The following is a 15,000-nucleotide window of genomic DNA, read 5'->3' as shown; positions in this document are numbered from 1 at the left end:
GGGAGTTGTAGTACAAATTGTGCGTGGAGAAAAATGTATGATGCTCCTCAATCGATGTCTCCATTAGGCAGTAGCCTTTCACACTAGCAAAATAATGAACTTACATTGTGATAACAGAAACAAAAACACAAAAAATTACGATGATAAGATATTTCAGTTCAACATACGTAGATATGACATGGTGACCATTTCTGGAACAGCCTTACATTGAATATGGTACTCTAACAACATGCATTAAACAAGAAAAGAAAGAATCAGTCTGTCCATTTTAACACAATCAGCCATCTAGCGATGAGAGAGAGAAAGCCATTACTATGAGAGGGCATTACTAAAGAAGTGGCACTTCCTGTCTGCTCTATGATGTTCTGAGCGCTTCTCCACAGATCACCTTTAACCTGATTTCCTATGGCTCCATCTGGCCTCCTGCCTGTTAGAGAGAGAGAGAGAGGAGACAGGGAGAATAAGAGAGAACAGAACAGTGAGAGATTTAGCCATCGGAAAACGAAGAAACGAAGGAGGAGAGGGTGAGAGAAAAACGATAGAGAGAGGGAGAGAGGGCTCTGGAGGAGAAAGGGTGGATTAGCGGAGTGCTGGAGAGAGAGAGAGAGAGGAGAGAGAGAGAGCGCAGCGGAGCTCCATCAGCAGCAGAGGCGGAGGTCTGAGTCAGCGCCGCAGGCTGAGGTACCGCGCCCTGCAAAGCCACCGCCGGCAGCCAAATCACCGGCCATCACACCACCGCAATCAGCCACAGCCTTCACCCCCACGCCGCCAACCACGCGCCAGATGCAAAATCAGCTGTGTGCGTGTGCGTGTGTGTGTGTGTGTGTGTGTGTGTGTGTGTGTGCCAGATTGGCTTCAAAAGTACAGCAGGTTCAGAAAAAGGAAGTGCACTTGGGTAGTGCACAATGGGTAGTGTGTCTGCACCTGTGCTGGTTTTCATAACCAGAGAGAGAGCAAGAAAGAAAGAGTGAGAGAAAGAGAGAGAGAGAGAGAGAGAGAGAGAGATGTGTGTGTATGTGTGTATGTGTGTGTGTTTTTTCGACTTTCGACAGTTTATTTTTGCATATCTTGTGTAAGAGTGGCTTCCGGAGAGGAGTTGAGGTTAGAAACCATTAGTAATGTGAGATGGATTTAACGTATGGATTTCTCTCTCTCTCTCTCTCTCTCTCTCTCTCTCTCTCTCTCTTCTCTCTCTCTCTCTCTCTCTCCCTCTCTCTCTCTCTCTCTCCTCCCCTCTCTCCACTGTCGTCCTCTTTTTTAGTCTCTGTATTTCTGGCACTCATTTACCCAATAACAGTAAAGTACGGGAAGCAGGCATTGTTTTCTTTAGTGGTGCATTGACTGCACTCTATCCGATTGTTATCAGATTGAATGCGTTCAGCAGGAGGGCAACAATTGTGTGTGTGTGTGTGTGTGTGTGTGTGTGTGTGTGTGTGTGTGTGCGCATGCATGCGTGTGCCTTTTGGCCTGCTTGACCTGCCGTGTGTATTTTAACATGAGTAGGTTTGTGTGTTTAATGTGGCATTCGACAAACCAAACGCTGACATTTGGTTTTCAAATTAGGCCTAATTATCACACTCAGTCAGTGAGTCAGACACACACACACACACACACACACACACACACATGTGCACACGTGCTCACACACACACACACACACACACACACACACACACACACACACACACACACACACACGCACACACATTGTGTGTGAGTGAGAAATATGCATACAAACTTTTGACCCCCATACAGTTTTTGGTACCTGACTCAGTGACACAGTAAACATGCATACACACACACACACCCTTCCACACACAGAGAGAAAAGGCATTCACCTGTATTCAGTTTCTCTATGTAAACATTCTCTCATGTAATATGTATCATAGTTATTTAATGTGAGTGTGTGTGTGTGTGTGTGTGTGTGTGTGTGTGTGTGTGTGTGTGTGTGTGTGTGTGTGTGTGTGTGCATGACATCACAAATGAACATACTTGTTGGGGTCGAGAGGGATCTATACCTGTTATGAAAATATACTGATATATTTTCAAACACAGATATACTGTATTACCCAGGTATGAGTGACCCTGTTAGAAGTGTTGCTGATGGCTGTGCTCTGGTGTTCAGTACTCCCTCAGGCATCACATCCCACACTGCTCTTGCCCCAGCAGAGCCAAATGCCTGCGTCTGCTTCTTTCTGTGGGCGTCACAGAGTGTGAGTGTGTGTGTGTGTGTGTGATGTCATTATTGATAATCTTGGCCCGGATCATGACATCATTGTCTCTGAGGCATGTTCATAGATTAGCTGTTGAAGCTCATTGATCTGCCCTCTGGTGTGTGTGTGTGCATGTAAGTGTGTGTGTATGTACAGTATATGTGTGTGTGTGTGTGTGTGTGCATGTAAGTATATGTGCATGTAAGTGTGTGTGTATGAATATGTTTGTGATTGTGTACTGTATGTGTATATATATATATATATGTGTGTGTGTGTGTGTGTGTGTGTGTGTGTGTGTGTCTCTCTCTTTGTGTATGCTCAGCACCGTCCAGGTCTCCTGTCCACTCCCTGTATTAATGTGTTTTTGATTCTCCATAAATCCCCTGTATCCCTGTCCTCTGTCTGGTGTCAACTGACCATCTCCTCTGCACTCTAGAGTTTAAATAGCCTTTCATCCACACATCTTTCCTGGACATGTCTGAGAGGGTGTATGTGTGTGTGTGTGTGTATGTGTGTGTGTGCGTGTGCATGCAAGAGAGTATATACAGGCTTTTGTGTATTTGCACTATTTTTCTTACCAGTCAAAGAGGGTCTACCAGTGAGAACTTTGTGTGTGTGTGTGTGTGTGTGTGTGTGTGTGTGTGTGTGTGTGATGAACAGGAGGAGGGACTGTAGGCAGAAAGTGTCAGAACAGATGACTTTTGCCACACTTGACTGACTCTCTCACACACAATCTAATTTCGGCCTTGGGAGAGTCTTTTCCCTCCCACCCTCTCTTACTCTTTCACACACACACACACACACACACACACACACAGAGAGAGAGAGAGAGAGACAGAGAGAGAGAGAGAGAATTCAGCACATGCATACATAATATGCATGAATCACACACATGCACAATCAGGCACACACATTATGCATTGTGCATTGTAGGCAGTCAGTAAACAAAATCTCCTATGCATACACAGAGTTAAAAATACGACACACCACTTCCCCCGAAACTATTTTCTTATTAGTCCATTTGCATGATTTATGTGATGTCATGCTATGATTATTTAGAATATACGCCACTAAATAGTGGTCTGCTCCGCCCTAACTACAGAATAATGTCTGTGGTTGCACAGCAACCGTTTGCAGTTTATGTGGCCTTGCCACTGAATACATTTACCCATAGAAATATCACCAGTGATGAATCATAAAGGTCCTCAGTATTCATTCTGAGGTGCAGTAACTGTTCCATAAATGTAGTGGAGGCCATGGCGTAGGATGCATTTATGTACAGGCTTCAGCGCGAGTTCTCCCAGGAGTATATGCTATTGATATTTTTCCCTCTTTGATATGCCTCATAAACATCTATGCTGAATCCCCAAGATAGGTTTCCGTAGGGCCCGACAACAACACGCTCTTTAAATGTAGCCAAGGTTATGTTTCATTGAGAGGGTGTACTGAAGATGTACATCATGTCCAACATTGTCAATTCAGTTACTCACTTGGTCACTCTCTCTCTCTCTCTCTCTCTCTCTCTCTCTCTCTCTCTCTCTCTCTCTCTCTCTCTCTCTCACACACACACACACACACACACACACACACACACACACACACACACACACCTGTTCAGGATTTAGCATGGACACACATGCCACAATGTTGCGTGCAATATATAGATTATAATTGTCTATATGTACATGCAACTGTGGCATTATACAGGATTACTATGCATTCTGTATGCATTGATGCATCAGGCATTCTGACATGATCAAAAGACGGCACCATATGGAATTGCATGCGACAAGGAAAGATAATGTAATACATGCCCACCCACAGCCACAGACTCTGTACACACACACACACACACACACACACACACACACACACACAAACACACGTGGACATCACAGACACACGCGACAAGATAATCATACTAGAACTGTGTTCTAAGAAGCCCAGCCTCCCTCCATGTTTCGTCCACATCAAAGGAGAACATGCAGCATTAGTAGGTGACCAGGCACTCGGTGGACAGGCTTTTCCTGACATGGTCAAATAAACAGAGAGGATTAAGATGTTCCCCTTGTTTAGTATAGTGAGCGCTACCCTCCAAGGAGTTCTTTCTTTTTACTTGCAAATGAATCACAGTGATCCCTTTCAGGGGGCTTGGGAGAAAAGTTCAGTTTGACAGAGGAGGACAGGAGTCAGGGCATTGCATATCTTAATTGTGTTTCTTTTCTTTCCTGGGTACTTCAAAGTGTAGAGGACCCTGCTCTATTCTTCTGCCCTCAGTGTGATTGGATATAAGCACATGTAGATACACACACGTAGACACACACACACACATACATACACACACACACACACACACACACACACACACACGCGCGCACCTTTAATGGCCAATGGCAACCACATCTGTGGAGAATGTGAAGCCGTTGCCATAGTAATGAGCACTGAGTCTTAAAAGGAGCACATGCTCAAATTTCTAAAAATAAGACGACCAATTACTGACAAACAAATGATGGAGTAGAGAGAGAGAGAAAAAGAAGACATAGAAAAGAGATAGATAGCAAGAAAAACAAAGAGATAGGCAGAGTGTGAACGAGGAGAGGCCTCAGAGGCCTGACCCCTGTAAGCTTGACCTCACATTATGCACAATGGATTGTTTACACACATCCCATAATGGTCATTATCAGTGGGGACAGGCGTGCTGGTTAATTGCCATTGTGTGTGAAGCGCAACCCTGGCGTCTCATCAAAGGAGATTTTCTTTTTTTTCTCTCTCCAAGAGGTCAGGACGGGTCTCCAGGCTGCGTAAATAACGCATAGCCAATTAATTTGAGAGACATCATGAATATTGATTTCATCGGGGACACAAACAAACTTGGCTCTTTGTTTAATGTGGCGAGATGAGCCTGTGCTTAAAAAGATAATATGATGAAGCACATACAGTATCATAGCTCCTAATGGATACACAAGAGTATCTCAGGCCAATGTTTTCAAATCACTAACGTCATAATGGATGCATGTGCATAGCTGATCAGTGCAGGGCTATGAGACTGAGATATGCTGAGGTTAGTTCACGTGTCGAACTAACTACCCAAAGGTAATGAGGTTGCACACACAATCTTCATAAAACTGGACTCATCTCGATTTCACCTGTTTATTTTTGGCCAACTCTAGAATAAACATGCCAATGATTCGGCCACCATCAGAGCTTTAGTTCAAGTGCGTTAGTTAAGGGTCATGCCACCCACAGAGACTGACGTCAAATGGACTGCTAACAAATACATCACAAGTGCTGTTTTTGTTGTTGAAGTGAAACTTTTAATATTAAAACATTGTATTGTTTTTTTTTTCTTTTCCTCTATGAAGGAGGATTCTCCAAACATGTCCTTACAGTCAGTATGTGGAAAGAGGAAACCCGTGAAGAAAGTTTGGCCCGTGGCTCTGTATGTCAACAAAGCCTTCTGGACGAGTTTGCTAGAGCGTGCTATTCCGACAGGCGATGGCCGCAGTTAATCTCCGCATCAGGAGGAGCCGTTGTTTTTCTGATTTGTTTGTTTTGGGAAACGGATGGCTGATGCTCGCTCGACCACACTAATGGCACTGTGTGTTTGTCTTTTGTGTGTGTGTGTGTGTGTGTGTGTTTTTGGAAAGTCTTTTGTAGTGAATGAACTCAGGTTCAGTGAGACACAAATTCAGTGATAGTGTTTGTTTATATAAAAGTACACTTGAGAGCCAGACTGATGCCCCTGTTAAATCTGGTCAGATCACATTCGGTTAGTACTGATGGATGTTTGTAGGTGTGTGGCTGTGTGTGTGTGTTTGTGTGAGAGAGACAGAGAGAGAAGGAGAGCAGATACAGAGATGGTATTCTGTCCATCAAGCATCATCAAGTCACAGACCTCTCAATTTTCTTTTTATCTTTAAAGAATGATGAAGTCTCTATCTTAGTCTGTCTCTCTGTGTATTAGGTGGCAGATGATTTGTCACCCTTTTCTATATGTGTGGGTGAGTGTGTGATGGTATGTGAAGTGACAGTGATTGATATCTGTATAATCAGGAGGACTAAGGTTATAGGCACAAGTTCGGATTGTGGCATGTGTGTGTGTTGGTCTCTTTCTTTCTCTGTCTTTCTCTCTATCTTTCTCTCTCTCTCTATCTGTCTATCTGCATGAGATTCTCTTTGCTGCTGTTTTCTTCAGCTACTGTATGAGATCAGGCTTCATTGAGCTTCTGTGAGGCACGCCGCTCGGCCCCCTGGGTAATGAACGTCAGACCTGTGTGAGCTCATGTGGCATCAGAGCTTGAGTAATTGATGGCTGTTGCCTCCAAATCTCCCCTTCTCCACATTCCCTTTTTCCTCTTTGTTTATAATATACTCCCTCTTTTTTTATATTGGTGTAATATCAGATTTGTTACATTATTTACAATATTGTAAAATGTAGACATTTTTCACTTTAACAACACTATTTCCACTATCATTTCTGGGGCTATCATTACATAAACAAATCATAACACCTCTCTAACTTAAACCTCTATCCCTCTCTCCTCATCTCTCTCTCTTCCTTTATTTTCACACTGTCTCATCCACTCTATGAGAGAGAGTGATGACAGGCTGCTATGTGGGAGAGTTGTTTTTGTGTCAGTGTTGCAACTGGCAAAGGGATGAACAAACTGGCAAAGGGATGAACGCTTCTGATGTGAATGTATATGTGTGAGAGTACTGTATGTTTGTGCGTTATGGTGTGGGGGAGAAACAGTGTCTGCGATATCTGTGAGGGAGGATTTCTCCCAGTGTCAGACCTGTTATCCAGTAAGGCTTTGACAACAATACAGCTCGCTTATTATGGCTTGCTCTATCTCTCCAACAAAATGAGAGAATATTCACAAATTCACCTTGTTCTTGCCCCATCTGAAATGACTCCTCTACTTTTGCTGCCTCCATCCTTTCTGTATTTGTTTTGTAAAAAAACGTTGTATATGATGGCACTGAAGTCTTAAGTTAGTGAATTGGCTAACAGTGTAAGTTGGTAACCAAATAGCCTACACATTGCGCTACACGCTGCGTAGGCTACGTGCATTCTCTCTCCTGCTGATTTGCGTTCAGTAGCCAAGTGCGTAATATTGCAAAAGTTGAAAAAATAAATGTGTTTATTGTAGCCTACAGAAAATAAATAGCCTATCATACTGTCAGTTAATTGCATACAGTGCAGTGAAGAGTTTGGAGAGTAAAGTTATAGGGCAACTTGAAGTTTTATGAAAATAATTTAGCCTACGAACCAGAACATAAAGACCATGAAGCTTCTATTTCTTGCAGCTGTTAAAACACCTGCTAGATAGTTTAAATACCCACCAACATTCGTTTTTGCAGTACAGATTATTTCTAAAAGTTATTTGTCTACTAGGCCTAGCCTACTGGCTGATTTATCAAACGAGTGCTTTCTCGTTCGTCCTCCGCAAACTACAGGTGTTTCGGTAGAGAGCCATTGAATAAGCGATGCCAAGCAATTTCTGTAACACTTTTTGTGACATTCAGCAAATATCTCCTCATTTAATATAAGTTCCTTCGGACAATAGGCCTACGTTCTACTCTACGTGCAGTTGTCCTCCATCTCAGTTGCATCAGTTTTCTAATTTTGAAGGTTCTAAAACATTATTAGGCCTATGCTTCACTGAATCCTTATTGTTTTCCAGCTAACTTTTCCATTGAAACTAGCCATTTATGATGGATTACACACTCGACATTCTGAAATGTCCTGCATGATCAAGGCCAAATTAAGTTATCACGCAGCCACTGTGTCAGCAGCATGAGTGCTGACGGTGACGGTGGGTTTCTGATGTCAGATTATTATACTAGACTGTTCTCACGTTGCAGCGCTTTACTTATATGAAGTAGCATTAATCAATATGAGGGGCAGAGGGGGATAAATGTTGTCCCCACCGGGGATAAAAATAATTTAGCAGAGGTAGGGATAGTAAAACCAGAGGGGGGGGAAATCCTCACCATCGCCCCCTACAAATCGCACCCTGTGTGTGTGTGTGTGTTTGTGTGTGTTGGCTGTAGTCATGCTGGAGGTTGAAAACAGTCCAGGCTGAGAAAGTGACAAACTGTTAACAGTCTGAAGCATCATCACCCTAAAACCTCTCCAGACTGCAGGAGCCTTCTGTGCTCTCTCAGCGGCCCCTCTGTCTCGTGGAGATGTCACACTCTAAAATGGGTTGGCACTGTTGTGTTTAGCCAGCTGGGAATATGTGAAAAATGAGAGAGGGTGAGAAAAGAGGACTTCACACACACACACACACACACACACATACACACACACACACACACACACACACACACACACACACACACACACACACATACAGTACACACAGTTCTATTCACAGTCATGATTGCTTTTAAATAGCTTGAAGATCGCTGACATTACCTTGTTTCAGCTACCCACCAGTTACACACGCACGCACGCACGCGCACACATCAGCATCCACTAATGTAGCTGTTGAAGTCATTCCACTGGTTCCCTGGAGAGGAAAATCCATTGCCACTAATCCAATAATTGATAGTCCATCCATATTACAGTGCTCTAATTGGCCTTTGGGTGTCGTATGTGTATAATGTCTTCTGCAGGATCCCAGGGGAAGGGTGCTGGTGGTAGGGGTGGATGTAGGAGGCTGGTGGGGCTTGTAGGATGGAGAGAGAGTGCGTGTGAGCACTTGCATTGGGAGAAAGGTCACAGTGTGTGTGTGTGTGAGTGTGTGAGTGCGAGTGCACACTTGTGTCAGGGTCGTGTCAGTCAGCCTTTCCCCCTGATCTGGCAGCAGGACTCTGTTTCTGTAGAGAAGAGATAAATGTCTGTGGAACATTTGTCATATTGTGGTGACCTGTCAATCACACACGGCCACACACAGACACAGACAGACACACACACACACATGCACACACACACATGCAGGACTCATAAATAACTAGGACTGCTGAATTATGGATGGGGCAGATGTGCCACTCACACAGACTAGCTGATATATCTCCGACACCTCCAATCTGCATGTGTGAGGAGGTGCTGCCCATGGCTAATCTGTCCCTCTGTCTCTCTTTTTCCTCCTCTCTCTCTCTCTCTCTCTCTCTCTCTCTCTCTCTCTCTCTCTCTCTATTTCTGTCTTTTTGTCTATCTGTCTCTTTCTCTTAGGCCCTTTCCTTCAGAGGACACTGCACTGAATGAAGATGATATCTACAGGAGCCTGGAGGAGCTGGCTGAGTGAGTATTACGTGCAAACACACACACACACACACACACACACACAAACATACAGAGAGAGAGAGCCAGACATAAAACTCAAAACCACATACACAAACAGAATGAGACATAAAACACACACACACACACACACACACACACACACACACACACACACACACACAGGGACATAAAACAGACAAGGAAATGAACACATCCATTTAGTCTTGTCTCAGCAGCTAACAGGTCAGAGAAAACAGCAGTCCAGACGATGATGATGATGTTCTAACAGCTCATTCCATTTGCAGAGGGAAAAGCAATCTGTGATTTCACCCTCTGAGCTGTTTGTTCTTCATTTCCATAAACCACTCTAGGGAAGGAAATGATGAAGGTGCTAACGCTGTTATTTTATGTAGTGTGGTCACACTTTCACACACACACACGCACATACATACACATACACACACACACACTACTGTAATAGGCAGTGTTCTTCTGGCCTCTTCGTTCCTATTTACACAAATAAACAAGACTTAATCACTGTTGGGGTTTCCATGGTGATGCAGACATGTCGTGTGGGTGTTTGGCCAAATTGGAGATGAATGTGTTTTTTTCTGAAAGAAGGAAAGGATGGCCACAAACACACACTTACGTGTGTGTGTGTGTGTGTGTGTGTGTGTGTGTGTGTGTGTGTGTGAGAGAGAGAGAGAGAGAGAGAGAGAGAGAGAGAGAGTGGAGCCCAGCATTCTTATTAGTCAGAGTGTACATCACACAAAAGGGTGGAGGTCTGTATGGATCACCAGGTCCATTTATCTCATCAGATCTGTTCTACTACAGACACCAGTTTCATTAGCTGCAGGCTTTCCATGCTCTGTGGCATTCTCAAGCACACACACACACATACACACATAAACACACACACACACACACACACACACACACACATACACACACACACACAAAAATGCAGTAAATGTTACAAGACACTTACATACGTATACACCTGCATAAAAACACCACACACTGAGCTACCCAAACATTACAACCCACTATCTGATGCTGAATCCAAACTGAGAGCTGTGTCAAAGGTCAGAGTTGAATACAAATGTAATGCCAGTGTTAGCCAGCAGACATGTTCACCAACACCTCATCAGAATGACATGTGGTGAACCTCCCCCTGTGGCTGGTCGTTCACATTTAAACATACACGCACATTTACAGGCATGCATTCGCAACCCCCCCGCCCCCGCACCCCCATGCACATGCGCACACACACACACACACACACACACACACACACACACACACACTTCACCTTCTCATTGACCTAAGAAGAGTTTTTGCTAATCAAGGTGTATTAGGACACACATGACACCCATTACGGCTTCATGTCCTTTCATCTGTATAATCGGTTAATTAGCAGATGGGCCGTGGTGTCCCCGCATGTACCATCAAAGCAGTGTGTTTATGAGTGTGTGTGTGTGTGTGTGTGTGTGTGTGTTAAGAGGTGAGATGGACCAAGGTGACTTTTGTGATCTGTGAGCAGTGGGCAGGGCTGTAGTGTGCTGCTGGGTCAGATTGGCTGTTGTCCACAATGTACAGCCCTACATATTAGAATAGTGTAAACACACACACACACACAAGAGAGACCTCTGGTGACTAAAGTGGCCATGACTGCAATCCTCTGCACAAGGGAATGTATTGTATTTGTTACTCTGTGTAGCTGTGTAGAATTAATTCAACAAAACAATAAGACACACAGACACACACACACACACACACACACACACACACACACACACACACACACACACACACACACACACACTCACACAAAGACACACACACACTCTCTCACGCACACACATACACCCACACACAGGTGCGTCTGAAGCTTGAGCATCTTCCCATGTTGTGACAGGTGTGCTGCCATTTATCTGTAGGCTAGGGAACGTGAGTGTGGGCTGAAATGACTAATTACACACCCTACTTGACTTTATAAACCCCCAATACACACACACATACACACACTCACAGAGCACACACTTGGACATCTGTGTGTGCAGTATATAGCCGAGGGTCACTAATGAAAGACTTGGGAGTGTTCCCTAACTGTTACTCCTATTTGAGGCCTGGAAGGTTGCAGGACCACACCACACGTCGAAAGATGAGCCGTCCCGAGGGTCCAGCCATGCAGAAAATCACCTGAGCCTGGTGCCAGAAGACCTTTGGTGCTCTCTTTCTCCATACTGCAGTCTCTCTCTTTCAGACCGTTAATTAAGCCAGTGTGGCACACCGGACACATACAGTACAAGGTGTCAGAAGGGCTTTGCATCTTCCTCTTTTATACCTCAATTTTCAATTTCAATTTAATTTTACTTATAGAGCACCAAGACATTACACATGTCTCATGGCGCTTTACAGAGTGTTAGACAATTAGAGAAAAGAAAAGAAGGCCCATGGGTAACAGGGGCGAGGAAAAACTCCCTAGAATTGGAGATGCATATAGGAAGAAACCTTGAGCAGATCCACGACTCAAGGGCCTGACCCATCTGCCTAGGGTCAGTTACAGAACAGTAAGGTCTGTATACATGATAAATGCATAAGTTAGTCAGATGTAGAGAATAGAACATGGTGTTTAAAGCCACCTGAGGTGTATGTTACAAGAGGTGGGGTGGTTACATATCCTGTATGATAATACACCTCCCCTCGGCACCTCGGTATGGCACACGTACACACACACGCATGCACACACACGCACACACATGCACACACACACACACGGAGACAAGCACACACACATGCACAAACATAAATGCACTTGCAGCACACACACAGGCAAACATTCCTGCCTTTCCTTCAGCTTCATACTGCCTTGCACACGCACACACACACAAACACACACACACACACACACACACTACCCCCTCCCCGACACATTCCTGTTTCTGGGAGGGATTCACTGGATGTCAGGATAAAATGTGAGTTTAATGTGAAATGTCACAGAGGTTGTCAGGGCCACTGATGACAGTGTGTGTGTGTGTGTGTGTGTGTGTGTGTGTAGGGGTGTGTTAGTGTGTGTGTGTGTGTGTGTGTGTGTGTGTGTGTGTGTGTGTGTGTGGTACATGGGGCATGGCACCGAGAGGGCCCTGGCAATGTTAGCCTAATGAAGGGTGACTGAAAGAGTCCTCACTCTGACCCTTGGGACTGGAGGCCAGTGCAGCGAGCTAAAAGCTAACGCTAACAACTCCCCTTCAAAAAAGCTCACACTGCTTCACCTCAGAGAACACTGCGAGCCCATGAGGAATTGTTGCCCTGGAGATACATATATTGCACTCCTGATATGCATTACACCTCAGCTAGTAAGCCAACCAAGGAACTGCTGAGGATCTTATAGTTTGAGAAGCTAAGGAAAGTAGCAGTTAGCACACTTTGATGACATTATACAGGGCTCAGTACAGCAACACTAAGGAAATCTAAGACATGTAAATCCAAATGAGCTTCAATAACACATCAGCCTTGGCGTACCAGGGTTCAATTCCATTAGTAGCTCTCTCATAGTCAACCTAGAACTAGTGTTGACATTTATGACGTGTTTGCTGTCTTTCATAAGCCTCATAATGACTCACAAATAACTTCTAATGTAACCCATCTCCACAAGACCAAAATAAAAGCCCTAATTTATCTGACAATTATAGAGTGATACTACGCACTATTATTGCAGAATGAAATAGGCACAGCTGCTCAGGATCCTCACAGCAATCTGCTCATATGCAATTTAGCCGACTTCCCGCACTTCAAGCTCATATCTATAGCTATGTATGAACCCCCCACACCCCGTAATGTCGCTCAGCATGGGCGATAAATCATTGTTACAGGCACGGCGTGGCGTCACGGCGAATCCTCTGTGTGAAGGCGTGATGAATGTGCCTGAGCTGCAGGTGGCAGATGCGAGAGCTTCAGGTAATTTTTTGCGAGCGCAAGGAGAGGAGCCATTATGCCCAAACCTGCCACACGTCAGTCAGCCATTGGGCTGGCCAGCCTGCTGGAGGAGTGATAAACACGCTTAGACACACACACACAAACACACACACACACACACACACACACACACACATACACACACACACACACACATACACACATACGGGCTACCTGAGTGAGTGGGATGAAAAGAGGAGAATGCCGCCCTAGAAAAGAGAGAAGGAGAGCGAGTGGGAACAGACGTGGAGGAGGAGGAAGAGGAGGGGAGGAAAGAAAAGAGGGGGATGTGTGAGATGGGAAAAGACTGGAGGAGAAAAAAAGCAGCTTGGAAGCAGTGGAGCTGCCAAGTAAAGATCAGGCCTCTGTTATCTGTGTGTGTGTGTGTGTGTGTGTGTGTGTGCTTTTGGTGTGAAAGAAAACAGGGCTACATCAGGATCAGGTTTATCTCAGATGAGGGGTCTCTGGGTGTTCTCACTGTGTTTTGAACGTGTGTGTGTGTGTGTGTGTGTGTGTGTGTGTGTGTGTGTGTGTGTGTGTGTGTGTGTGTGTGTGTGTGTGTGCCTGTCTGTATGTCTGTGTGAAGTTGCTTTGTGATGGCCGTCTCTTTGTAGAAAGTGGAAAAGCCCCAGGATCTGACATATAGATTACACCACTGGTTGACAATGCACACACACACACACACACACATGCTCTCAGCACCCCCCCTCCCCCCTCCACCGGATATCACATAAGCACTTTGCTTGAGCTCAGATCTCTGATAGACAGTAGGGAGCACCAGCATGAGGGTGAGTGAGTGAGGGTGTTGGCATGTCTGATGCACTGTAGGCTTACTACCATAGCATGAAGCTCCTGTTATCAGCCCTCATCATTATTTTCCTCTTCCATATCTCCACAGGCCTTTGTGTGTGTGTGTGTGTGTGTGTGTGTGTGTGTGAGTGTGTGTGCGTGTGTGTGTGTCTGTGTGTGTATGTGTGCATATGAACCATGTGCAGTACATATTTCCACTTCAGGGCAGACCTTTCTTTTATTCATTTGTGAATAAAAACTCCTCAGTCTTGCTGTATCTCGCTCTAATTTGAGTGATCTTTCTATTTAGCATTAAATCATATGATTTAACATTTTTCAGACGGCAACTTAACTGGGAAAATAGTGTCTTACCATAAATGTAAAAGATATGCTAATGCATAAAGGAATGATAAGAAATACATGTTAAATAAAACAGCTTAGATTATATTTCAGTGTGAGCAGGATTTGTGTCTGTATTCATTCTGTGCATGACATAAGCCACTTGTGTTATCACATGTCAGTAGTTATAGAAATCAAAAAGGCTTTTCCAATCCCCTGGTGGAGTTGTGATGTAATGTAATAACCTCTCCTGTCTATTCTACATGTATGAAAGACATATTGTTTTATGAAAACACAATCTAATTCGATAATAGAACACGGAAACCCGTCCAAGCGAGCCTGGTTCTCTCTGTCACAGCTGGAGCAGGAGAGCGTCCAGTCACGTCTCTAACACATGTAATCATGTTTGGCGTTCCTAATGACCGGGTTGAGGCAGGTCAGGGAGTA

The 15,000-nt window shown here is 44.5% G+C and overlaps 1 protein-coding gene across 7 annotated transcripts in view; it reads left to right on the top strand.

Moving 5' to 3' along the window:
- vav2 (vav 2 guanine nucleotide exchange factor) overlaps positions 1–15,000 on the top strand; it is a 204,356-nt gene that overhangs the window by 138,906 nt on the left and 50,450 nt on the right. For all 7 annotated transcript variants that reach the window (XM_042059062.1, XM_042059065.1, XM_042059063.1 and 4 more), the window contains exon 4: positions 9,397–9,465. In XM_042059062.1, coding sequence (XP_041914996.1) covers positions 9,397–9,465 — 69 coding nt within the window. The remainder of the gene's footprint in view (positions 1–9,396; positions 9,466–15,000) is intronic.

Source organism: Alosa sapidissima, chromosome 13 (genome assembly GCF_018492685.1).
Source record: "Alosa sapidissima isolate fAloSap1 chromosome 13, fAloSap1.pri, whole genome shotgun sequence".
Taxonomy (NCBI): Eukaryota; Metazoa; Chordata; class Actinopteri; order Clupeiformes; family Clupeidae; genus Alosa; species Alosa sapidissima.
This window is presented reverse-complemented; position numbering and strand designations above follow the sequence as displayed.